General features: G+C 40.4%; 1 protein-coding gene across 1 annotated transcript; it reads left to right on the forward strand.

Moving 5' to 3' along the window:
• On the forward strand, positions 1-27,880 carry Mob3 (MOB kinase activator 3). Its single transcript, XM_080278858.1, has 5 exons — positions 1-46; positions 18,483-18,633; positions 23,615-23,842; positions 25,246-25,361; positions 27,642-27,880. The coding sequence occupies exons 1-5, from the start codon at positions 2-4 to the stop codon at positions 27,801-27,803; spliced, it is 702 nt and encodes a 233-aa protein (XP_080134984.1). The 5' UTR covers position 1; the 3' UTR covers positions 27,804-27,880.

The raw sequence follows: 27,880 nt of genomic DNA on the forward strand, positions 1-27,880 counted from the left end.
CATGGCCTCGCTCGGTGGCTTCGTCGAGTTCTTCCAGAAAGGGAAAGTAAGTTTTTATATTGACAGGATTGTTCATTATAAGTATGTCAGGTATAATGGCAAATGAATGGTCCTTGTGACAGCATCGCCAGAAAAAAGGTACATGCACTGGACAGGATATTAATAGGTTAACCCTACGTTGGCTAAGATCTTTACTAGAGTTAAGTACCGTATTTTTAGTATCGTCAAGTATTATCGTAGATATAAGGACCGATTTGCCTTGTAGTTTAATAGAAATGCGAATGCTGAACAAATTCTACCTTCAGATTGCCGTCGTATACCAGTTCTGTTACACTGAAAGGTTGTCTTGCAGAATATTGCGAATGACAGATTGGCCATGGTGGAGATTCTCAAACACCTGTTTCTGTCCATTATTGCATCTGACTTGTTCACTCATCCATCTTCCACAAAGATGCAACACAGACAACACAGTCACATTTCTAGAATGACATGAAATTAGACCTATACCAGTCACTGTGTGTCAGATGTTGCAAACAAGAAATTGACATTTTTAACCCTTTCAGACTCATAGCTTATATTTAATTCTTATCAGGCCCTAAACAGATGAATTTATTCAGCTTTGGGGAGATGTAGTAAAGGAACTGATTATTGCTATGTATCAAACCTCTTCTGTTCAGAATGTCTGTATTATAGGCTATTGAATAAAACTGACTCAAATTTGTAAGAATAAAATGAAAATATGTCATCAGAGTGAATGGGATTAATATCTACATTTGCCCTGACCACTCCCATGCAGTACCAGCATAATACATCCCTAAGCTTCTCCCCCAGACATGGACACAAATTCTCTAATTGCTGGGACTCAAATATTAAAAACTGAATTACAAACACAGTGAAAACTGCTGAGGATTCAGTATTGCATCACAGCTCAGCAACATATATTTCTCAGTGACACGTCACAAAACACTAATGGTACATCCCACACCAGGCACACCACTTCCCCTCTCTTCCAGACATTAGGCTACATTCTGTTTGCTCACTTTTGCACTCACTACCACCTGGCAGATGGAACCCAGACTCCCCTCAGATACCTTCCTGTCATTATCACTGTAGGAATACACTCCAGACCAGAGCGATCGCAGATCAGATACACAGATTACAAGGAATCAAACTGGACAAGATGCACCGAAGAAACAGAACAACACTTCCGCACACAAAGCAGCATGTCCATCACCAACATTGACAGGCATATTATGGTACAGTACCATACCTAATTTAACAGCATCATATTCCTTACTCTGCTTCCATTTCTAAGTATTCTTCCATTTTCATTCCACACACTTCTATTTTTTTTTTTTTTTTTTTTTTTTTTACACCCTTGTTTCTGCATTTTCACATCTTGTTTCCTTCAGTAATTCTTTGCATGTTTCTTATTCTCAGTATGTTTCCATCTTTCATTTGAACTCCAGTCTTGCATTCCATGTACAGTAGTCACTTCTTTCTGCCTCCACTGCCCAGTCATCCCACCAGTCTGTACCCTTCCTTTTACTAGTTGTTAAACTTGTAACACCATACACAGGTTTAGCATTCTTAACCACACACTTCCTGTTTGCATTCCACAAGTTGTCGTAAGCCAGTAGGTCCCAGTTCATTGCCTTTTAAGTCCTCCACTTCCTAACCCTGGTTTTCATATGTGACTTGTGTCTCAGCTTCTCCATTTTCAATCTTTTGCTTTGGCCACTCCTTCCTTTCGTTATCCACATCGCTTCTTTCAGTTTAACCTTGCATATAGTACCACAATTGTATGATCAAGTAAACCTCTGCAGTATCTTCTCACCACTTTGATCTCAACCACATTTGATCATATCTCTCAATAAGTCTATAATCAGTCCTTCCAGCATTTTTTCATCTCTCTTTACCAGTACCATGTATACTTTTATGCATCTCTGTGCTTAAAATATGAACTAGAAAGTACCGAGAGAGCTCATATCTCTGCCAACACCAATAAAATTTAGCTTTGATTTACTGCTGTAATTCCTCTGTCACACCATACCAGTACTTGTACTGTCTCATGGTAGTCAGTAATTCTACAGTTTTAGTCTGCCATGTTGCACAATCTGAGAGTGCATACCTCCACTATTGCCAATAAAATTAATTTCTTGCATCCAGATCCGCTTTGATTTCTGATCAGCTCTTCCCTAACCCACTTCCCACATATCGACCAAGTTTCATTGAAATCTTGTAACTGCTGTATATAAGATATCCTGTACACAGACAGACAGACTTGGGTGAATGCATGACTTCATACAGCTTCAGTGACAGGTAATTACTATTGCATAATCTCATTTTCTGATACACGTTTTCCGTCAGTTTTCATTATTGTTCTCTCTTGGTACTACATAATTACAGGTGACATGCATCCTGCTTGTAGAATAGGCCCACACATTGTTGGGTATTACACAACACATGCCACATTAAGCCAGTAACACATCACTGGTGTAGGGAACCTATGGGATGACCTCATTTAGGCGTTTGTTTACCTGCAGTTGACAGTTCTTCAGGGCCAGGCATGACCAGGGTTAAGCAACAACAGCATCTCGGTAATGATCCATTGCATCTTTCATGTCAACTTTCCTGTTCACGTAAACCATCACAAACGCTCATCAAAACTTGGTCATCCGTTCTGTAATCCAGATCTTGCCTTTTTCTATCTTGCTTGTATCATAACAAAGTGTATGTATCACAATCACTGCCACTTTCACTGGTAAACTTGAATTTAGCTTACATACACTTCAGCTTGATACATTTGTAATCTTTCATTCCTCTCTGCCATTCACCACTCATCAACAGCAGAACTCTTTCCATACATTGTCCTAGTTCATTCATTATTTGAGTTTATATACTTTACACCCTCCCATTCCTCTGGTTCACATCTTTTCATCATTGCTTCACACATTACCATCATGCTGTACCAGGCACTCTTGAGAACATTTCTACTAGTACTTCCATCCTCTTAGCTTTCTTCATTCACACCTCTCATGTGCCACACAGCCATATGAAACTTCGTTTTTCCTGGACCGTGGGTGGACAGGTTCAGGACCCAGATCTGTTGTTCTCTATACCTTTGCAGGTAAATAAGAAACACAGGGGGCCATTAATTATTGTTTGTTATTATGTACTTTTATGCGATAGTGTACATTTTTCTTTAAATTACTTGGTTTTTAAGTAATACCCCTTGGAAATGGTTTAATTTATTAGCCTGACTTTGTAACCCTTGGATGTTAGGGATTTCACTGTAGCGAGTAAACTTGTCTGGTGTTATTTGCAGTAAGATAAATACTGTACTAGCAAGCCTCTAACCGTCATCCAGGGGTATATTCATGGAGGCCAGTTTAAGGGTGGGCAAGAAGAAATTGGAGTAATTTGAAAACAGCTTAAGATAATGGTATGAAAATATCCCAAGTGCTTGACAGCTGTCTATGTTGTTGTTTAGAGGGAGGAATGAACCAGAAGTTGTTTTAATGTTGCTCGTACGGTCATGCCCCAGTATGCTGTGGTAGAATATGTGGTGAATCGATAGAACAATTAAAAAGAAAAGAAAAATTATACCCAGTTTCGGGTTGATGATCACGGAATTCACTTATACAATACTTGTGTTGGCCCTGTATGACAGTCTCATGCATATGTGGTGTTGCCTGCACAAGCTGACAGTCCGACTTTTGAACCAAGATGGCCATCCAGTGTTTACATACGCAGAACCTCAATCTGAGGTTTCTGCACCTTCGGCCTGCTCTGCACCACCCCTTTGAAAACCTTATCTCATGTGTCCTGTAACTGTGATCATCTCCCTTGAATTCCCTGTGTTACATAACTGTCTTGTGCATGCAAGGCCATCAAAACACCATTGCTGTTGTCATATAATAGCACCATTGTGCAATGAATATTGCAGTGTGCAATATTAAGTGGAATGACAACTTTTTGTGTGTGAACCACTTAAACATGTGACTTGGGAAATCATGTCTGGCAAGGGTAATATCTTTTCTGGAAAACATGGTACCGTACTACTGAGGTCATCAAGGGCAAGCCTAAAAAGGTAAGATGTAGCCATATCCTGGATGTGGAATTGGATATTAAATGCCATAACGATAGGCGGGAGATGAGCAAGATCCCTGGAGTCCTTAAGCTGCCCCAGTCCACGGTCTCAGCCATAATAAAAAAAAGACTGCCCTAGCTGTGTCATAGAGCACGCTTATCCTGACATTTAAGTGCCTAACTAAACAAGGGATGCCATTATGAAGGAGATGGAGCACTGTGGATTAGCGAACTTAACCGAGTGAAGCAGACCCTGCATCATAGTTTGATCTGCACCAAGGTGCTAGATCTGTGGAAGGATCTCAAGAAAAAGAGAGGAGTGGAGGTGAAGGAGCAATTCAAGGCAAGCACCAGGTGGTTCAAGCAGTTTAAGGTCTGTGTTGGCCTTCAACACATTACTATTATACAGGGAGGCTTTTAGCGCTGACCACATGGCGACTGAGACCTTCCCTGTCAAGCTGAAGGTGATTAAAAAGGAAGGAGTTACTCTCCAACACAGGTCCATGGGTTTTATGAGATGGGCCTGTTTTGGAAATGAATCCTCTGGAAAACCTTCATCAGTAAGGAAGAATGATGTGTGCCAAAGGAGCCAAAGAGCACCTGATCCTCGTCCTTGGTGTGAATGCAAAGGGGGGGGGGGACCATCAGCTGAAATCCCTGCTCATCTGTCATTTGAAGAACCATTGGGCACTAGCAGGGCGTTAAGAACCTGGGTGTTATTTGGAAGAGTAACCCCAGGGCTTGGCTGACTTTTGCATTCTGCTGATCCTACATGACAGGATACCTGTCCCTTGCCTGCATGACTGTGCCAGCTGGAGTGACTACTTCCTCCTCCTAGTGAACATTGCCCTTAGTTACGCAAATGTTATGGAGGGTTGGGTGGACAACATAAAAATGGTGTACATGCCCCCCAGCACATCATTGCTCCAGCCCATGGACCAAAGCATTATTTGTCATTTAAGCCCACTATCTCCATTATGCCATGGAGAAAGTGGTTAGGATGAGTGACTTTGGGGAAACTGACACAGAGCAACAGTTTTGGAAGAAATATAACATCAAGAACACCATTGATAACATCATGGCAGCATGGAAGGAGGTACAGGCAATCACACTTCACACCTCCTGGAGGAAAATGTGACCAGAGTGTGTTCACTCCTTCATGAGGTTTCGGGCAGTAGAAGGCATCCATCGTAAAATCCTCAACCTCTCCCACGAGGCAGGGTTTGGCAAGGTTGACGAGGCTGATGTGCAAGAGGTCCAGGAGAGCCACACCAAGCAGTTGTCCATAGGGGAGCTCACTGAGCTATTTAAGCTAAGGGAGCAGGTGGTGGAGTAGCAGAAATGCAGCGAGGACGTTGAGAATAACAAGCTCATTTGTGTCTTGGACATCAAGACACTAAAGGAATTCCCTGCTAGGATTGACAGTGCCATTGCCTCCATCCAGGATGATGACCTGAACCTGGTGAGGAGTGACATAGCAATGTATGGCATAGAGTAATGCTTGAGGGTGTACAGGGAGCTCTTTGCAACTAAGAAGAAGGCAACGTGACACATTACCATCACTTCCTCCTGCACTTTGGAAGAGTCCAGTCCATCATTGAATGGGGTGCAAACACTATGCTTTGGCTCACCTCTGCATTCCCCCGGTACTTCATCACAGTGCTCTTCCACCCGTTCACTGCAGTGCCCTCCCAACCCCTCACCACAGCACTCTCCTGCTACCTCACCACAGCATACTCCTGGTCCCTCACTGCAGCAGTCTCCCGACGTCTCACCTCAGTGCTTCTCACCTGCCACACTGCTATGCTCTCCCTCAGCCTTACTGCTTAACTCTCCCTCAGCCTCACCCCTTTGCTCTTCCCATTGCTCCTCACCTCTTCCTGACTACCTCGATTGATCTTCCAGGCCCTCCCCTGGGTGATGACCCAGACTGGCCTATGACATACAATATCTACTTAAGGTGGGTGGCAGAATTTTTTTTTAAGGTTTTAGGTTACGTGGTTCTTAGCTCCCTACCAGTCCCCATTGAATTCATGTTAAGTTGACCTCAGTATGTAATTTCTTGGTACGTGATCCATTTTCACAAGATGTAACCCCATTGCATACTAAGGCGTGACTGTACTGTAGCTACTGTATTTCAGCTAGGCTTCGATTAAGAAAATTAGTTTTGTGTATGGATGCTAATTACAAGTGAGTCTTGTATTTCATATAATATTTGTGCAGTCTTTTACATTTCCTTTGTGGCACTTTACATTTCATTTGTGGCACTTTACATTTCATTTGTGGTGCCTTTGTAACATCTAGTTCTGTAATTTGGATTTTTACAGTTTGTGACAGTTATTAAAAAGCCATTCCCTCCTCATGAAAGGGAATTTCTCTTATTGTACTTTAGTGCTTTGGTTCTGGTTGTGAAATATGTGCAGTCAGCTAACTCCTCCACCACAAATGGCTCATCCAAAGCTGAATAAAATCGTCTGGAGATAGTCAACCAAGAAAAAAAATACATTCATATCGTTTGGTTATGTTTGTAATGGCTCCAACAGGCTTGCTTGTGTCAGCCTTGGTCACCTAATGGCAGCTTTCCATGCTGCTTGATCTCTGGCAGCCTCCCTACTCAGTTCCTTATCCCTGAGATCACACTCAGTGACCTCGTCCCAGGTCATTTTCATTCTACCTCTCGCAACCCGACCCGACCCCTAATGTTAGCACTTCTCACTTTCTGCACCCAACTGTCATCCCCCATCCCCTCCACATGCCCAAACCATCTCAATGTACCTTTCCTCATCACAACACCATTACACTCTAGTCCCATTCTACTTCTTAGCTCTTCCATCATGAACCTAGCCCCCCCAGGCCTTGCATTCAAAGATGCACTATACATCACCCTAATCATTGTCATTTCTGTATGTTTGAGTCTGTGAATATCCTCTTCCATTACTACCCAGGTCTCACTACCACACAGCATGACTATACACCCCTAACACATGCTGCGTACAAAGATCCCTTAGCATGGAGAGAGAGCCCTCTCAATGTCAGGAAAGGCAACAGCTCCCTGAACTTCTTCCAGCCACTCCTCACTTTAGTCACAGAACTAGCTCCAGCCCCATCCTCCAGCACATAGCATGTCTCCCAAGTAACAGAACTTTTCCACACACTTCAGACTCACCAGCAAGATCAGTCCTTTCACACCTGACAATCTCCACAGGTTATTGGAGAATGTTTTTAACTCCATTGCTACAAGGGGTATCTTCTTAGCTGACTAAGGTTTTCCTGGGTGACAAGAATTAAGTACAGTAGAGTACACAAATTATCTTTGTACTGCAGCAGTTAAAGATGATGATATCCACAGATTTGAGTGTAGGTTCCTGCTTAAGGGAGTATCTTGTGCAAAAGTAAGAAGGCACTTTGATATTGCATGTTGGTGATGCATACAGGTAGACTGAAATGATTTGGATATGGAGAGAATGTTAGAGAGTAAATACAGTAATTGAGTGAAGCATAACACAAAGCTGGAAGTGGAAGGGAAAACCTCTTCTGTCAGGTGAAGGAAAATGTTAAACAAGGTCTGAGAAGGGGCCTAAGGGTTTGGGGGACTGAGACTGCTACTGGGAAAGTGAAATGAACAAAGCTGAACATGCAGGCATGGAACATTGCCTTTCAAAATGTTTGTACTTAATACCATGATGTCTGGCAACTGCCATTTGTATAAGTTAATCCGCACGTAGCAGTTTGCTGTTGTTATATATGTAGGACGAAATGAAGATGATTTTTGTGATATTGCAGTGTTGTTTTTTCATATTAGGTGTCTGAAAATGTTTGGTGAGCCAAAACAATCTGGAAAAATTGCCGATGACAAACTATATGTTCACTCACAGGAATGGAGAAAAGAGAGGTGTATTTCTTGCCAAATGTGTTTTGACTTGCTTTGGCAACATTTTGCATCAGTTGTGGAGAGGATAAGAGTTTGGATAGGATGTATGATCAGTCATACTCTCTTTCATAACTGATAGATTTAGTTCAGTCTATCACAGCCTATTCCCTCCACCATTTTTGTCAGATGCCAGCAGCTTGCTTGAGAGACATTTGGCTGTAATTGCACATATATCAGGACCAGTGTAGGTATAGCAGTAGGCTGTATAGCATTGTGTACTGATACAGATAATCCTGGAATACATAATACAGCACTTTCAAACCTGTTTCCATAGGTGAATCATATACTGGAGTGATAGACAGGATAGGAAATTTAATAGTGTACCTGTATATGAAAATAGGAGGCCTGACTTCTGGAGCTGTGCAATGAAGTAAGATTTGTAATGTGCTGCAGTTTTTAAGTTATTCAATCCTTTATTCTAAATGTTACACAATTTTTCTTTTTTCAGTTAAACTCCAAAAAAGTGAGTAATTTCTGATTATTTAAAGGTGGTGGAATCCTGTACTGAATGTTCTGCTTAATCTGGGTTGCATTTGGTATTGCAGGCACTTTACCTCATAGCACTTTGATCAGACATGCACATCAGGAAAGGCTTTTGGTGCTGTTCCTTTCTGGGGGTTTACAATTGGTACTCCATCTCTATCAAGGGAAGACAACAATGTTTTCTTGCATCTTTATGTTGTGTCGTGGCCATTCAAGTGACATGCAGTTAATTATAATTTCAAGTTCTTGTATATACTGTACAGTAATGTACTTAGGCCTAATGCAGTGTTCAAGCTCCTAGTAAGTTTCAGTTTGCACTGTGCTTACATTATAGTATATTAATACAGTACTGTGGTGATAGTTAAATGACAAAAACAACAGGCAAGTACAAAACCTTTCCTTTAACACTTGTATGACCCTTTGTACACCATTGCCCACTGATACTGTAGCATGTACTGTATTTGATAATGAAAGAGCTGGATTTTGTAATTTTCCGTAAGCTCATGCCATTTCCTCTCAGAATTACCATTATGGTATGTATTTAAGTAAATGTGTGTAAAGAATTGTGATGGTCATTAATGGCTGAATAATAATGTTGCTTTTTTTTTAAATGGTATGAATATCTTTGCCATTTATGTGCAGGACTGCATATTATTAAGTACCATGCATTGGTAATGGTACTTTATGTTTTGCAGTGTTTAAGCATTTCAAGAGACTGTACATGATCATGAAACTGCTTAAAGATGTTTTAAATAATAAATTCACCATTGGGTATGTTACCATAATAAATATCCAGCACATTTTCTGTTGGCTGTGTTAATAATACAGGTATCTAGCACTTGTCAGCATTATTATTTAGAAATTGATGGTTCACTGAAACAAGCGATTGGCTTAATATGTGTACGTATAAGGAGTTACTACACTACGTCATAAACATGTGTTATTTGATGTACAGTACCATGGTATATCAACAACACTAGTACAGTCTGTACACCTGTTTGAGATTGTTGTACTGTATACAGTTGTACTGTAAATGCTGCTACCTACTAACATTTTCTGCAATTACTGTAATCTATTTTATATAGTACTGTAGTGCCTTACTTTGTGACTAATGATTTTTAACTTCCTTTTCTATTAATGTGCACCTCTGAGCTTGCATACTGGTTTGACAAAAAACCTATTTACACACGCTCTCATACACACCTCTGTTCCTTCACTTTGTCTTGATTTGTCATTCAGGACTCACACGCAGTACATTGAATTTCATGTGCAGTTGAGTGCAGTTGAAATCTGATGTGGTTTTGTTCACATTCACACAGTGATGTTGTGTACAAAAACTACCCTGGCTTCCCTGCCATGAAAAAGTTAGAACTACATGAATTATTATGCAAATGCAGTTCCAGTACAGTAATATAATTATGTATAACCACTTGTACTTTAGTTGTTTTCTCAAGTACCCTACAGTAATAGAATTCTGTTTAACCCCCCGTACTGTACTTGTTGCGTTCTCTCATATACCTAGTTTGCCTATGATAGTAAGGTGTATTGTACTTGAAGTAGTTTTTTGCATTTATGATAGTTATGTTATTATAGCAATGTATGCTTGATACTGCTTTGTCATATGATACATCCAAATCATTGTTTTCCTAGAACTAAATCAGATATTTTTAACTAACTACTGATGTACTTTTACTAAATACTGTACCAATACTGAACTGTGTAGGCCATCGTGCCTTACCTTTAGAAGCTTGGGTGGTTTTGCTGTGCATGTTTGTTGCAGGCCAACAGGATGATGTGAAGGAGTGACATTTGACTCAGATGCTCTTGCACATCACACAGCAGTGTGCTGTCTGTTATCGCTCCTCTCAATAAGCTTTTGACATGTCTGTGTTGTCATACTGTATTATTATATTCATAGTATTGTAATGAAGTATGGTACACCAGAATGTACCAGTACTATACCTTAGTTTGAAAGTCATATTGGTAATTCTAGTTGTGAGTTGCGGTGTGTGCATATCAGACTGCAGTATTCGAGATTGCAATACCTTACACATTAATGTCCATATGATACTTTAAGGTAAATGCCAGTGCTGAAGGTGGATGCCTATTACATGATGTTTTTTCATACATGTGGAACAAGGAACTGTATACTGGTACTGTACTGTATGTTGTACAGATGGAAAGATAGTGTGTCATGAGGATCTGAAGGGTAAGCCTCAAATAGAAACTTGTATTTTACCTTTAATTGTTTAGTAGCATTCATAGCATACCAACTTCATTTTTATGTTCAGTACTGTACACATTCAAAATATTGATGAATAAGAGTGTGGTATCAGTCAGACTAGTTTTGACTGGGTATTGATGTATTTGTTCCCTTCAGTCCGATGATACCTTTTACTACTTTAGTTTATTCTTACTATCTGCAAATGATTTTACCCAACTTTGGGAGGATATTTCATACTGAGGGAGTTACATAAGGCCATGTCTAACCTCACCATTGAAAGGTCTCTCTTAACCCCTAAAGACCTATGTCTACCAAACAACAGTTTCAGAAAATATAGCACAAAGTCCCATGTCTGTTGATGGTACAGAGCCTACCAAAAACTGGCAGTAGGCAGCACTGCCTCTTTTATGACGTATATGGGACCAAGCCAATGGGAACCAGCGTATCTGGTAGGGTATGGCCAGATTGGGCCTCTAGAGGGAGGGTGACTCCCCCCACCTCCGTCATCTCTCCGCCTGCCTCTGACCCACTGGGTCCTCTCTTAATTATGGCCTTCCACATACCCATACCTTCATGTACCCCCTGGATACCATAGCTGGTGTCCGTAGCAAGCATGCTTCCTCTCTTCCTCCACTCCTCCTCACCCCCAACACATCCCTTCCTCGCTCCATCCACCACCACACTCCCTCCACCTTCATCCATTCCCTTTGTTTCCAGGCATGTGGGGTTTTCCCAGCTGGACATTATTATAAACTTTATTTTCCTTTTGTGATCATTATTTCACCTTGCTTTATGCTGAGGAATACAGTAGTCCCTTATTTATCTGGATGCTCGGTATCCAGACGTGTTCATTATCCAGATGCTGGACCTTGGCTCTGTTAAACCATTATCTGAATTTACTTGCTTTTATCCAGATGTATAAGTCCCCGAGAACTTCAGCTTCCAGCCGACATGTTCAAATATTTGGTATCATGATTTGTGACCGCTGGGCTCGTGCCGTGAGCGGGAAGTAGTCTGTAACCCACAGCCAGGGCTAAAATGTCCGTCTGCCCCTGTACTGAATGATCAAAGTTGCACAGTTGTCCTATCGCGCCCAATGAACCTCCATCACCTGAGTAATACGACTGTAACCCACAAGCGGTGTCAAAATGTCTGTACACATTCCCCTCCGAATGTCTAATATCGCGCAGCCATGGGACTAAGTCTTTCTCAACCACTGCCTCCATCGAACACAGACAACAAACTGCGGATACATGTTCAGCAACAGTGGCTGTCCACCTCTCTACCAGTCAAAAGTCCCCTGGTCACGGTGAATTGTGTTCATGGCCACTCGGTGTATAACAGACCTCAAGCTACGAGTAAATGTACGGCAAAAGTGCCCGTCCGCTTGTTGACAGAAAGGGGAGAATCCCACCCACAGCCTTGCATCTCCCCCCCTCCCATCCCTCCTCCATACCCTCCCGGCTTCCCCCTCACTCCCTCAGTCTTTACCCTCCTCTGTGGCGAAAACATTGACTCGTGAGTTTTCAGAGTTTTTTGCAATTATTTACTACCATTGGTCGTGTTGAAATTCCACAGTAAGCATGAAAAAGCTCACGAAATTCTGCATCTAGGCATATGTTAACACTTGGAAGGTGCTGGCAAAATTTTGCACTAGGATGGTGGGAAGTTATATGAAGGTAAGTGTTACTCATGAACACTTTATTCTTGCTGAATTTGTGTAGCTACTTTTACTTTTAGTGGTAGGTGGTGGCGACCATCATCCACTCACTTGATGTAGTGCTGCCTACATCTTCCTCAGCCTTTATCATTCTTTTTCTGTGCCTGCCCTCCTCTCTTCCTGTTTCTCCCATCTTTCCTGTCACTTCTTATTGCTTTTCTTTCCTTTACAGGTGGCTTTACATTGAGTGACAAGCCTAATGGTTTCCTGTAAGCCAAGAAACCATTTACAACGCTGGGTGGTAACCATATAACCAAACAATTACGTGCTCCCTACGTGTCATCAAGTGGGTTAGTGGAGGGTTAGTGCCCCTTCCTGTAAAACAAATAACTCAGAGTCAAATGGCCATCCCTAACGGGATTATGGCATCAGGCAATTGGTAGATAGATAGACTTTTACTTTTCAGTTTCATGTGTTTTTATTAGCTTATCTTATAGTATAAACACCAGCGAAGATGATAGTATACCATTTATACCAGTATAGCCAATTTTCGATGGCATATTTGGCCATGGAGTTTGTTTTGAGCCCTGAGAGCAATCACTCATCACAGACAACAGATTTTCAAACCGTCGTCATTTTTTTTTTTTTCCCATGATGTTTAGCATTAATATGGATAATCCTATGTGTGTTTTTATGTCTAAATATGACAGAATGACTGAAAAACTGCCAAAATTAGGAGGGGTACTGTTCATGCTGTTGTGTATAGGTCAGGTGTTTTTTGGTTTTCAATTTTTTTTTTTTTTTTAATGTTGGGACCAACTGCCTAGTCCCGGGCTCCTACGCTCCTCATGGGGTAATGTAGGATTGGATGATGAATGGATGGATGGATGATTTTTTTTTTTTTTTTCATGGTTTTCTTGGCGTTTAGCATTACTTTTGATATTCTTATGTGTGTTTTGATGTCTAAATATGGCAGATTGACCTGAAAACAGTGCATAATTAGGAGGGGTACGGTACTGTACATACAGTCGTGTACAGGTTGGGTGTTTTTGGTTTTCAATGTTTTTTTTTTTTTAATGGTTTTCTTGGTATTTGGCATTACCTTTGATATCCCTGTGTGTTCTGATGTCTAAATATGGCAGATTGACCTGAAAACAATGCCAAATTAGGACGGGAACCGGTACTGTACATACATTCATGTATACAGTAGGTTGGGTGTTTTTTTTTTATTTTCAGTAATTTTTTTTCATGGTTTTCTTGGTGTTTAGCATTACTTTGGCTATTCCTATGTATGTTTTGATGTCTCTAAATATGGCAGATTGACCTGAAAACAGTGCCAAAATTAGGAGGGGTACTGTACAGTACATGGTGTATAGGTAGGGTTTTTTTTTTTTTTTTTTTTTTTTTTTTTTTTTTTTTTTGAAAATTATTTTAAATAATACTATGTATGTTTTGATGTCAAAATATGGCAGAATGACCGGAAAACACTGCCAAAATAAGGAGGGATACTGTACATACAGTAGTGTTTGGGTAGGGTGTTTTCTGGATTTCATTGGTATTTCTGCATGGTTTTCTTGGTGTTTAGCATTACTTTGGATATTCCTATGTGTGTTTTGATGTCTAAATATGCCTGAATGACTGGAACACACTACCAATTTAAGCACAGGTACTGTACAAATGGGCTAGGTATAGGTTGGAGGTGGGTATAGGTAGGGTCTGGGTATGGTAGGGGAATAGTGTTCAATATCTGGATGTTGCCACTACCCTGACATGCCTTGGGCTCTATGGTGTTTGGATAAATGAGGGATTACTGTATATATTACAGTACAGTGTTTACAGAGCTGGGCACCGCAATCTAAAATTCAGCTCCGCAGTTGCAATTCCGCAACCTCTGACTCTTACCGTCCGCTACCGCAGTTCCGCAATAAACTTGGAATGTGCAGTTCTGTTACCTCAGTACCGCAAGTGCAATCCAGTTTCACAATTTCCAATACAGTGTGCAAAAACAGGGGGTAAATCGATTGGTAATGTAGTGAATTACTGTATTTATAATCTGTTTATGACATTAGTTTCCCACAGTGACACGCATAGCTAATCATGCACAACTGTGCATGATTCGCTATGCGTGCCACAAAATGTACAGCCATGCTGGCTTATAGTATATTGTATCGTATCTCCTGGTATTGCCCCTCCCTACTGCTAACTGATTCAGCAAGTCCTCACCTGACGCTGCTGCCGACTGGGAATCCTGTTCAAGCTTGATATTCACAAGTCATGCTGTAGCCTGTAGTAACTGACACCAACTGCCACAAGAGAGATTGTGGACAGGATTGTGCTTGTGGAAGTACTTCTGTAATGCAATATTGCAAGTTTTGGGCGAGTTTGCCGCAATCGCAATTTTGCAACTGAAATCATGAGGTCCGTTATTGCAGAAATTGTGGATTGCAGAAGTGATTGTGGAGGTGCCCTGCTCTGATTGTTTACAGTTATGTTTGTATGGTTATTAGCCATTCTCTGGCAGATTCAAGGGTTGACCTTTTTTTTTTCATTGGCGGTCGCAAGTACGGTAACCATTGGACATATAAGCGCGAGATACACATTTTCAGGTGTGTAAATTGAAGCTCTTGTAATCTTTAAGAAAAAATTACAATCCGAGTAAGTAGAAAAATCGGACTGTAATTGTGGTTCTGGGGATAGATCTATCTATCTATTGCCAGGCGCTTTTATCCCGTAAGGGGTGGCCATTTGACTTTGAGTTATTTATTTTACAGGGAGGGGCACTAACCCTCCACCAACCCACTTGTTGACATGTAGGGAGCATGTATGGCTTGGTTATATGGTTACCACCCAGAATTGTAAATGGTTTCTTGGCTTACGGGAAACCATTTGGCTTGTCACTCAATGTAAAGCCACCTGTAAAGGAAAGAAAAGCAATAAGAAGTGATAGGAAAGATGGGAGATATAGGAAGAGCTGGGGTGCTCTGAGGAATTTGCAGGCTTTAGGGGTTAAGCTACAAAAGTCTATGAAAGTAGCAAGATTAAGACAAAATCACATGTCATCAGACTGAAGGAATAAATGTAAGAGATGCATACAGGTAGTAGAGTATTCAGAAGAAAAGCATGGCTTTAGTAATTAAAGTCTACAGCCCAAGGACATCTACTTTGACTTGGCTAATGTCAGCGAGTTATATTTAATTTAGGAGAGACTCTTTAGGCTGAAAGTGTTAGCTGTTGTTATAAGAGTAACTACTGTACTCTTTAGTTTAGGAAGTGGCAATTTTATGTATTTAGTCATATATTTGGCGCCGATAAGGTGCCTACATGTGGTGTCACTGTGCACTGTGTGTGAAACAGATATGATGTCCATTTGGGAACCAAACCTCCTCATATTTTCTTGTGCCTGGCTGTGGGAAGTACCTTGGTCTGACCCTGGCAAGGCACGGCACTGTCTACCACAAGAGGGTGCCGGATAACAGCACTGCATCTGCACTGTTCTGTAGGACAGTCCCACAGAAACAGTTGCTTGCCTGTGGGCTATGGGTTTGCTTACCCAGGCAGACTGGGGTTCAGCAACAAGAAGTGACATATTTATTTAGATAGTAAAAGTAATGCCATATTTGGTTTAAGTAATGCCATATTTGGTTTCATTCATTCATTCATCATCCAATCCTACTTTGCTCCATTAGAAGCGTAGGAGCCCGGGGCTAGGCAAGTTGGTGCTGACATGTAAGATGAGAGTGACCAGTCTTACTCATCCCTGAGTGGCATTATGTGAGCAATAAACCCCAACCACCCCTTGGATATAAACTTGCACTGGCTCAATCTGATTGGAATGCCTACAGCAATTCTTTAACATGCCTGTAGAATTTAACTTTTAGTCCATTCATCCATCCATCCATCATCCAATTCTATGTTGCCCCACGAGGAGCGCAGGAGCCCAGGGCTAGGCAAGTTGGTCATGATATTTAGGATGAGAGAGAAATATTTAGCACATTCTGATATATTTCTGTTACAAAATAAAGCCCATTTTGACATTTATTTGTATTTCATTATGAGAATATAATCCACTTTTACTTAAATCCAATTGTTATAAATATTTTATGAATGGAGGATGCCTTTTGGCACATGGACGTGTGTTTTTTTTCTTTTTATTTCCTTTGTTTTTCCTTCCTCCATTCATTGCCTCTTTAAAAAAAAAATCCGTTTTGCTTTAAGACAACCTCTCTTAACACTGTTTTCATTTAACATGATAGTTTCCTAGTCGTTTTTAGGAAACTATAATGTTAAGTGAGGAAGCATATTCTTTACACTGAGCTCAGAAGGATACAGAACTGCTTTGCTGAAGATTTTGATTGGCTCTGGATGTCATGTTTTTGTGTAATCTTTTCATATCTAGTGTTGGATGCTGGCCATTTTTTATTGTGGTGTTACTGTTGTGAACCATGGTTCATGGAGATGTGAACCTCAGTGGACTGTGGAATTCCAACAGTTTCATGCTGGTGCTCCTGAAGATATTTTGTTGTAAGAACAAAAATTTGTGTTGAAGAAGTGGGTATTGATAGGATGTGTGTTTGTTTGACTTCTTGTTCTTTTGTATCATTTATAAAGACTCCATCATGAATGCATGTGTTGGTCTTGGTCACCTAATGGTGGCTGTCCTTGTTGCTTGATCTCTGGCAGCCTTCCTTATCCCTGAGGTCACACACTATGACCTTGTCCCAGTTCTATTTTGGTTTGCCTCTCACTGCCCCGATGATTACACTTCTCACCTTCTGCACCCAGTTTTGATCCTCCATCCTCTCAGCATGCTCAGACCATCTCAGTCTACATCTCCTCATCACAACACCAATACTTTCCAGCGCTGTCCTTCCTCAACTCCTCAATTGTAATCCTAGCCCCCCCCTCCCCAGTCCTCGTATTTAAGGCCACACTACACATCTGCCTAGTCATTGTCATTTCTGCACATTTGAACCTATGAATATCCTCTTCCTTTACTGCCCATGTCATACTACCATAGAGCTTTACATTCTTTACACATGCCACACACACATCTCTTCGCACAGAGGGTGAGCCCTCTCAGTATTAGGAGAGGCAACAGCTCCCTGAATATCTTCTAACAACTAGCCATAGAGTAGCATCAGTCCCACCTCCAGCACATAATGTCCTCCAAAATGTTTGAGCTCATTTTGTGTTGATACTGAAGTAGAGCAGGATGATGGCTACAGTAAGAATGTTAAGGCCATCAAGTCATGTATATTGTACAATTTCCTTCAGCAGTTTTAGATCAGAAATAGGAATGTATGTTTTATTTTCAAATTGTTGTTGTTGTTCTACCCTGGTCTCTCTGGCTAAGCAGATCCATCAACCACAAACAAACACCCACCTCCCTGAGGCAGACAGCACTTTTCCAGGGTCAGAACAAGGTCCTTCCACATTGCGAGGTTCAGGGAAAGAGGAGGTATAACCAGAGGATGAGCTGTGAATTGGAATGTATTATTAGTAGTCTCAGCCTGGGTTTTGAGTACTGGTTGAGTTCCCCTCTTGGGAGTGTTGTTCAAGGACAGCTACTGGGATGATGTTAACCACCCTCTTATTTTACCTTTTGATGAGCTAACAAGTGCTACACCTTGTCCAGGGGTGAATTGGGACTATGCAGGACAGGGCCATCAGTCTGTGCTCCTGCTGCATACACTAATCTTCAGGTTGTTGTCAAGCATAGTTTAAAAACTTTTTCACACATCAAATAGTTCAACATGCTGTAGTTTTTATTGTAGTATATATAATCCTGTGCAGTACTGTACAGGAAAATACCTGTATATTATAGTGCTGGTAATAGCAGTAACTTCAAAGTGCTGTGTTGGTACTACAGAGCATCTAATACAATATATTCCAGGATCTGTGTAACAACTTTTGTAAGCAGTCAGTTTTGGTATTCCTTTTTAATGTAAATACAATACTATAATAGAGTCTATTGGTGGTACTGGGATGTTGTGATTAGTTTCTACCATATACAGGGACACTGTATATGTAATTGAGATATCACTTAAAACGTACCTCATATTGTTGTGAAATATATTGCGCGTGTTTTGCAGACTTTCCGACCTAAGAAAAAGTTTGAACCTGGAACACTGAAGTATTCCTTACATAAACAAGCTCAAGCCTCCTTGAATTCTGGCATCAATCTTCGTAATGTGGTCCAACTCCCGCCTGGTGAGGATTTGAATGACTGGATTGCCGTTCATGGTAAGTTAAAAACAGTAGCACAGTACATTTATATCATATAGTTTTTCAAGGGTCCAAATTCCGCTTTTTCCACACTTTTTCTACCCTAGTGGTGCGAAAAATTTTTTTACCCCCCAATTTTATCCTCTTAGAAAGCATTAATATGGTTCAAAAAATACATTAGGTCAATAGGACTTTTTTATTTATTGTACCTTATGTAAGGAGAAGAGCAGACACATGCTGCCGGAGATGAGGTAGAGGGGGAGAACACACACTCAAATCCTTCGCAACATAAGGCAAACTGAGGAGGATGGTGTGGGTAGGAGTGGGCCGAGTGGGGATTGCGGGAGGCGGGAGGGAGGTAAGGGAGTCCTGATTGGTTGGGTGGCTGGGAGAGTGAGAAAGGCGAAGTGTGATTGGTGGGTGATGACATAAGTATTGTGAGGCTGCACAATGCACACTGCATCACAGCCCGCCAGGTTCAGATTACTGCGTTACGCTAACAGTGCCTGCATTAGAATGTTTATTTCCTTCTGCAAAATCGTGCTGCGTTAGAGCAATATCGCACTACAGCAAACCGCGTTAGCAGAGGACTGATTGTATAGAGAGAGAGAGTGAGAGACACCGAGATGTGATACCCTGGCTTAGCAATGGTGGTAGAAATACCACCCTACCCTGCCGAATGATGACCAAACCCAAGAACAACAATGAGTGTTGCTTTTTTAAAAGTGATTTTGATGATATTTTAGTCTTAAATTTTCCAATTATGTTCATTTATAAAATGTTTTTAGACTTAGAGTCATCTCACGTATAGTGTGTGAATATGGGCGACACAGCCCGTCGCACTTTATAAATTCACACTTTGCAAATCATAGGATCCCATGTTAAAATGGCTTTATGGGTGACACATCCTGAATTTTCATATATTGATTCATCAATACCTATTCCTTACTAAAATGCAAAAGAAAAACTTACAATAGAAACATGCAAGAGTAATACTGTATGCTTATTATGAAAATTCAAGACCTTACCAGCATTGTACAGAGGGTAGACAATGCAAATTGTTGTTGTGGTACCCTGGGCTGTACCACGGAAGCTGAATCAAAACACTCAACAGCTGTTCTGCATGGACCACATCCCGTTCCTCACTATCACTCTCATCACTACTGGAGGGGTTTTGGCTCTCTTCTGTATTTTTTTTTTTTTCTTGGAACAGTTTGTGAGCCTTTGGTTCCTTCTTTCTTGCATTAAAAAAAAGAAAAAAGATAACCCACTGTCTCCATCCTTGGTACACTCATACATATGAAAAGTTCTTCAGGTAATGAATAATTCTGAATCATTACCGATGGAATTTTTGGTAATTAATCATTCAGAATCATTACCGATCAAATTTTTCATTACCAAATTGCCCCATATTTGGTAATGAAAAATACCAAATGGCAGTCCTGGTGACAATTGCGCCAGTGATTAACGAATGCTGTTAAAGCACAATATTGTGTGGCCAGTTTTGTGGAATGCACATCTGAGTTTGCACTAGGTTAGGTGCTGCCTGTTGCTGCTCCAGGAAACCCTCAAAGCCCAGGTCAGACAGTACATCATCATCCTGCAACTGTGGCCACCACTCACACACCTGCCACACCCCAGCACCCCACCACACATACTCACCAGCCCCACCCTTACCCATTGCGCTTTACAAATTATGCTCGCCAGTTGCGAGAGAATACCGTATTTGTTACAATTTTTCATGCCTGTCGCACATTGCAAGTAGCAAACGCTCTTTCTAAATAATTAAATACAGTATTGTCAGACCTCTGTCGCACGTTAGGCAAGACACACTTTGCAAAGGTGCACTTTAGGCGAGATGACTGTAGATTAATATGTTTTAATCATAGGTGGGGTGAACATTGTCATTTTGGGGTACAGTTTATTAAGTTTGATTTTTTCCAGACATATTTTTGATGATTTTCAGATTTTTTTTTCATTTAGGTGAGTTATAAACTGCTTTTAGGCTTAGTTTAGTTTGTTTTAATGCCGTTTGGGGGTTTAGGTTAGCTAGAAACTTGTCTTTGGACTTATTTGGGTGGGTTTAGGACTTGGCTGGGGGGTAAACCCAAGGCTCAAAAACGCATCCATATACTTTTACATGTTAAATTTACCCCGAGATATGATACCCTGCCTAGCTATGGATTTTTACTTAACCAATTGCATCATTAAACCGGGGTATGGCTGTATATATATATATACATATATACATAGTACATCCTCACTATAACGGACTAATTGGGGCCCAAGCCAGTCCGAAAAAAGCGAAAGTCTGATAAAAGCGACATCTGGACTTTATCCTGCTAACCCAGACTTTTTCAGATGTACCGGTATATATCAAACATTAGTCCGGATTGTACCAACTGTTTTTCATTGTGGAGTCACCAACTGTTTTCACTACCATTGTGGTACTATACTGTATCATACATGCACTACAATAATCAAATGGTATGACGATCCATCCATCCATCATCCAGTGGTATAATATATATAATAATACTGTACTGTACACTGATAAACATGTCATGTATTTACCTTATTGTGGTGAACATAGCTGAAGTGGTCCATCAGTGGAGTCTGTACAGTAGACATGATTTTACTGGAGAGGTAGGTGATGCACTTATTTAACTTAAAGGAACTTATACAAAATCAGTACTGTGCTGTAATGTACTCAACTTTAAGGCACATAATTGGAACGTAATTTTGAAACTTAAATTATACTGTACAGTATTGTACACCTGTAACTGAAGGTGTTCCATTAACTTTAGCACTTAAATTTAATGTAGACCTTTTTTGTAATTTTTTGGCATTTAGAAAATTCTTTATTGTTACAGCTTAATTTTAAACACTTTTCAAACACTGTACTGTACACTTTAGACACCATATTATTTACGATCTTACAAACTAAATATGTTCACTTGTTGATAGACTTAGCTGAGGGGTTTGATTAGATGGAGAGAGATATTGTAACTGTATTGTGGATTAATGGCTGCCCCTCTATCAGCAGTGGAGTGTGTGGTTTGCTACTAATAAAATGGTGCATCATTGAGTAGAATGAATAGGTATCTCTGTCTCTCTCTCTCTGTCTCACTTTCCCTCTGTGTAATCTTTCATTGCAAGTGAGTTATAGTTACTTCTTGGTTATGGAGATTTAGTGTTCAAAGTGAAATGGAGATGTGCTTGACAGCATAACATAACGTAGCATGATGGCGAACCTCCTAGCTGACCCTATCTCCTGCCCTGTGCCCTCAATCATACTTTCGGGCTCTCATCCCTTCCAGTTGCTTTCCCTGGGGTTAAATACTGAACAGTGCATAGGTGTGTCTTTGTCTGGCACCTTTCCATAGGTAGTTTTCCATGATGTCAGATAACTGGCTCAAATTGGTCATACTGCATGCTCATGAAATATTTGTATTTTATAGCCTAAAAGTTTTGTAAAACATCGGGGTGGTCTGACATTCATGAACTAGAATATGTGTTCAACTTTCCTTGTACACAAGACATGACTTATTATGTAAGTGATACTCATATCAGTACTTATATATTAATGTCTGTAATTATTACATATTGTCATAACATATTAATGCTGTCAAACTTTGTCTGTACACAGTAGTTCACTTATCACTTGTCACCCTCGAGCAGTATATTGGGGACTATTGGGGAAATGATGTGCAGGGACAACGTCAAGGCAAGTGATGGTAGTGACATATTACTCTCAGAGGTCAGGCAGTCCGGACGGCTCTGGCTATATTGAACTCTTCTCGATATATAAGAATTTAGTCAGGTCGGCTCCTCAAGTCCGATAAAAGTGAATTCTGGTATACTGTATTGAAGTCTCTTATATGGAGGTTTTGCTGTATATATATATATATATATATATATATATATATTTATGATATATTTTTTTGCCACTAATACTGTTGGCATATGATAAATTAATGCCTGACTGATCAGTAGCAAATAAGGATGTATAGCATGCTTCATTAACCCCTTCAGTCCAGTGACATAGTTTATCTTGTATTTTCCTATCTCCAGACATTGTTATTCAGTGTAGGATAGATTTTTTTTTTTTTAACTGATTGGGATAATTATAGCCTTCATCAGTTTCCCCTCCACAAGGGAGCCTAATAAAAACATGTGGTAGTAGCAGAAACAAAATAGAATGACATACTTGTGCTGAGGAGGTTAATGGATGACAGGAGATGATAAGCTGGAGACCTTTGCCTTTCATGACAGCCTCAAGTGTTTTGCAATTATGTATTCCAAATTGTTTAGGGAAATAAAGAACTTAACCCCATCATTCCAGTAACCATCCATCCATCGATCATCCACTCCTATATTGCCCCATGAGGAGCTGAGGAGCCCGTGGTTAGGCGAGTTGGTCGTGACATTTAAGATGAGAGTGACCAGCCTCACTCATCCATGAGTGGCATTACATGAGCGATAAACCTCAACCTCCCCTTGGATATAATCCTGCACAGGCTAAATCCGATTGGAGTGCCTTAATTACCCACTAAATCTCCAGGTGCCATTATTTGGTTATATGATCACCACCTAGCATAGTAAATGGTTTCCTGGTGTACAGGAAACCATATGGCTTGTCACTTAGTGTAGAACCACTCATAGGCAGAAGGAAGGGGAAAGAATGAAGGAAAGAAACACTCCCTCTCCTGCCTTTCTTTCCTTCATGCTTTCTTCTTCCTTCTGCCTATGGGCAATTTAAAAATTTTGTTCATGCTTCCACCAGGCTATTTTATTCTGTTGGGGCGCAGGGGTTAGATGTAACCTTCATTAACCCTTTCAGTACACTTTGTCTTACCGCAGGTGAAAATTTTTTTGTGGATATAGCAAGGTAAAGTTAAAAACACTTTATGGTAATACCAGATGCAATGAGTTAAGCTTTTCCCTTTGTTTTAAGCCCACCCATTAGATCATCATCACCTGTATCCCTGTTTTTCAGTTGTAGACTTCTTCAACCGCATTAACCTGATCTATGGAACGGTGTGTGAGTACTGCACAGAGACTTCCTGCCCTACCATGTCTGGGGGACAGAAGTATGAATACCTATGGGCTGATGGTGTTAAGTACAAGAAGCCCACTTGCCTCCCAGCCACACAGTACATCTCCCTCCTCATGGACTGGGTGGAGGCACAGATAAATGATGAGCATGTTTTCCCAGTCACAGTTGGTAAGGATTTCCATTTATTGCCCGAAGTGAGTTGTTAGTCATGTTTGGTTTTCTGAATGTGATGTCTCACAAGCCATTTCTGCTACAGTGAAGTGGAGCTAGGATTCTGGGGGTTTGAATAGTGTGTGAATGAGTGTCTGGCCCATTTCACAGGGCATGCCCCTAATAGTTCTCCCTCTTTCAGGCTTTGTTTTTTTCTTGTTTTCTGGACCTTATCTTACTCCTTCCTTGAATGGAGTAAGGTTGGTTGATTTTAGATTCCCCTCTCTCCATCAATAACCTTGGTATGGGCCTCTAGGTTTCCTGTTATCTCTATGTACTCCTTCAATGAAGATGATGATGATGATGATGATAAAATAGGCAGTAAAATTCTTGCCAGGTACAGTAGACCCTCGTTATAACGGATGTCAGTAAAGTGGATATGTATATAACATGCCAAGAAGCCCACCGTACTTATGTTGGGTACAATGAACAGTGTCCGTTAAATGTGATGCACGGGGCTGCAGTACATGTGTTTTCTACCCTTTTTTCTGAAACCTGGCCTGAAGTTGCCCTTTCCGTATCATGATTGTGGAGTTGTAATAACAGACTGTAGTAGTACTGTACTTATCACAAAGAAGGGTATGGCAAGGCTGTGAAATAAGCTGCAAAAGGACAAAATTATTGGCCAGGTTACTGTAAAATGGGTATAGTTTAACTCTTTAGTACTAGAATATGCTGCTGTACTCATTTTTTTTTTTTTTCAAACTTGCTTGAAATCCCACCTAGGGGGAGACCTTCAGTTATAATGGACTCTGGCTTTAACGGACCAGGCTTTCCCCCAATTAGTCCGTTATAGGGAGGGTTTATTGTGTATTTCCTACCTATAAGCCAGTCTCATAATATTAAACTTCACTTGAGTCTTAGAATGATTTTTATAAAGCATGATTTTGATTGTTTGGAAAAAGAAAGTTGTAAAAACTAGTATCATTTTATACACATGAGTGCATTCGTAGTACTGTATATATTAATCTGTCATTCATATTGCCCTTTTTAGGGCTTAGTCTTCATATCTTCAGTATATTGGAATAACACAGGACTATAACTGTTCTAAATATTGTAAAAGCAAACATCAGTGTATACACATTTGTGCATTCATAGTACTCTATACATTAAACTATAATTCATATTATCCTTTTCGGAGTTCAGTTTTCAAGTCTCCAGTATATTAGAATAACACAGGAATATAACTTGCAATTATTTATATACTTTAGCCAATGTTGATATACTGTAGTTAACCTGATAATTTGCATTTGTATTGTAATAGTGCACCAAGTTTTTGTGATATTACTAGCACAGTACCATAATGCATGGACTCTGCATATTCTTATGTGTTTTAACGATATGATATTTTTTGTTTTCAGATGTTCCATTTCCAAAAACATTTATACCTTTATGCAAAAAAATTCTGACCCGGCTCTTCAGAGTGTTTGTTCATGTGTATATTCACCATTTTGATCGCATAGTGGCCATTGGAGCGGTGAGTTACTAGCATGGTGTTTGGCACTGTAGCATGGATGTTTATTATACAGTATTGCATGTGCTTTGTTTGAGTAGGTGGGGATGCTCACCATCCACTCACTTGATGTAGTGCTGCTAATGGGTGTCTGCCCTTTCTCTCCTCTTGCCTTCTTTTCTTCCTTCCTCTTCGGTCTTTCTTTCCTTCATTCTTTCCTCATCCTTCTGCCTACGGGTGACTTTACACTCCCGCTTTTGTCATTCCTTCCTTCATTCTTTCCTGTTCCTTCACCCTGTGGGTGACTTTACACTGAGTGACAAGCCAAATGGTTTCCTGTACACCAAGAAACCATTTACTATGCTGGGTGGTAACCATATAACCAAATTATGGCGCCTGGTGGTTTAGTGGGTAATTGAGGCGCTCCAATTGGATTGAGCTGGTGAAGGTTTATATCCAAGGGGTGGTTGGGGTTGATTGCTCATGTAATACCACACAGGGATGAGTGAGGCTGGTCACTCTTCTCTTAAATGTCCAACTTGCCTAGCCCCGGGCTCCTACGCTCCTCATGGGGCAACATAGGACTCGATGATGGATGGATGGTTGGATGGCTTAATTATGCTTTGTATCATAATCTGCAATGCTTCGCTATTTACTCTGAAATCCCAGATTGGATGCTCGTGGCACGGATGTCCCTGTGTTACTGTGTTGTTTCTTTGCATGCTTCTCTTAACTCTGTCACTTCTGATTCCTTTTTATTCACTGCTTACATATTTTACAACATTTTGGCTGGCTAAAGCAGGCTGTATATCACCTGCATATTGTGGGTGAATTACAGATGAGGATATTGTTGACAGAGGACATGAACCTTGACAATACATAATTCATCATGTTTTACTCTTAAATTGTAGCATTCAGATATCTTGTGTTGTGGAAAGAGCATTGGTTTCTCAATTTTTGTTAAGCCAGTATTACTCTTTCCATATGAAAGAAAAATGTTGAAGCCTAGGTGTAAAATTAGAAGATTTTAGTATAAAACCTTGCTTTGACTGTCTGAAAAGATTAATAAAAAATGGAGGGTTTTTAATGTAAAACCTTCCATTGACCGGCTCAGAGGAGTAATAAAAAATGAAGGGTTTTAATGTAAAACCTTCCATTAACCAGTTCAGAGGAGTAATAAAAAATGCAGGGTTTTAATGTAAAACCATCCTTTGACTTGCTCAGTGGATTTAGTGTTTGTAAAAGCTGTATATATGGTGGTAGGTGGGGGTGTAGTGATAGAAAGAAGAGCCAAATATCGTTTTAATTATGTGAGTGCAGTGAAAGAAGGAAGGGGTACATAGAGTTTTAAGCATGTGGATGCAGTGGTAGAAGGAAGAGATAAATAGAGTTTTATGTGGATGCAGTGATAGAAGGAAAAGGTAAATATTCAAAGGATGTTTAAACTGGAATGGCACAGGGAAGGAAAGTGGTTGGTGCTATGTTGGCCTTGATATGAAATGGAGGTTTGAATATGGTAGATACAAGAGGATTGCATGAAGGATTTGTATGCCACATTAACATAGGTGTGAGTGAGTTTTGTGTGGCATGAAAATGAAAGGTCAAGAGTTAGAGCAGTGGAAATGGGGTTATTGAGAAAGGTGTGCACAGTTTGCAGAGTGGATAGGATAAGAAATACAGTAATGTGATTCATGAAAGATGTGCAGGATGGAAGTCTGTGGACATTGGAATTATAGGGAGTGTGCTTAAATGATGTGATAACATGAAGAGAATGCTTATGAGGAGGGTGGTTACAGAAGTACTATATATATGAGTGAGTTTGAAGGTGGGAGGATATGTGGTAGTCCAAGAAGAAGGTGGATAGATATGGTAAATGAAAATGGGAGAAACTGAGGTACACTGTAAAGAGGTTGGTGAGACTAGGGAACTGACAAGTGATCAGACTGGTTGGATAAATTTTTCATGGAGGAGTCTGTGACAAGTGTTTGACACCCTTCTTTTAACCTTATAACAGTCAGTTTGGCTTGATATGATAGGTACCACAATATAAAGCACTTATGTTTATGCTTATGCCTGTGGGGTGGAGGTAGATGTGAATGCTGAATGAAATATTAGTTCTGCCTGTATCATGTTTTTCTCTGTCCTTGTTTCTGGACCCCACCTCACACCAGCTTTGGGTGGGAAAAAGAGGTAGGATGATGATCTGATAAGCACAGCATAATGTGTGTGAAAGTGAGGGTTGATATTAATTTAATGATAAAGTACATGAAATGTATTAATCTTGGACATTATCTTCTGCTGCAGGAAGCCCATGTAAACACCTGCTACAAGCACTTCTACTACTTCATAATGGAATTTGACTTGGTGCCTCAAAAGGAATTAGAACCTTTAAAAGACATGACTGCCAAGGTTTGCTATGATACTCCTGATGTCCCTACAAGTACAAGCAGTGACCAGAAGAAATAGCAGTTATTTAATCAGGAATGCCCAGGAATAAATTTAGTTACAGGATCTGTTAACTTGTGAGTAATCTACTTAAGTGA

The sequence above is a fragment of the Coenobita brevimanus genome, chromosome 75, assembly GCF_032717465.1.
Source record: "Coenobita brevimanus isolate Jiangsu-jjx chromosome 75, ASM3271746v2, whole genome shotgun sequence".
Classification (NCBI taxonomy): Eukaryota; Metazoa; Arthropoda; class Malacostraca; order Decapoda; family Coenobitidae; genus Coenobita; species Coenobita brevimanus.

What these genes read in the sequence shown, in the direction of transcription:
- Mob3 (XM_080278858.1), top strand. Translation starts at nt 2, where the DNA reads ATGGCCTCGCTCGGTGGCTTCGTCGAGTTCTTCCAGAAAGGGAAA. An exon ending in TGTTTTCCCAGTCACAGTTG is followed by an intron (nt 23,843 to 25,245) that starts GTAAGGATTTCC and finishes TTTTGTTTTCAG; the next exon opens with ATGTTCCATTTCCAAAAACA. An exon ending in GCATAGTGGCCATTGGAGCG is followed by an intron (nt 25,362 to 27,641) that starts GTGAGTTACTAG and finishes CTTCTGCTGCAG; the next exon opens with GAAGCCCATGTAAACACCTG.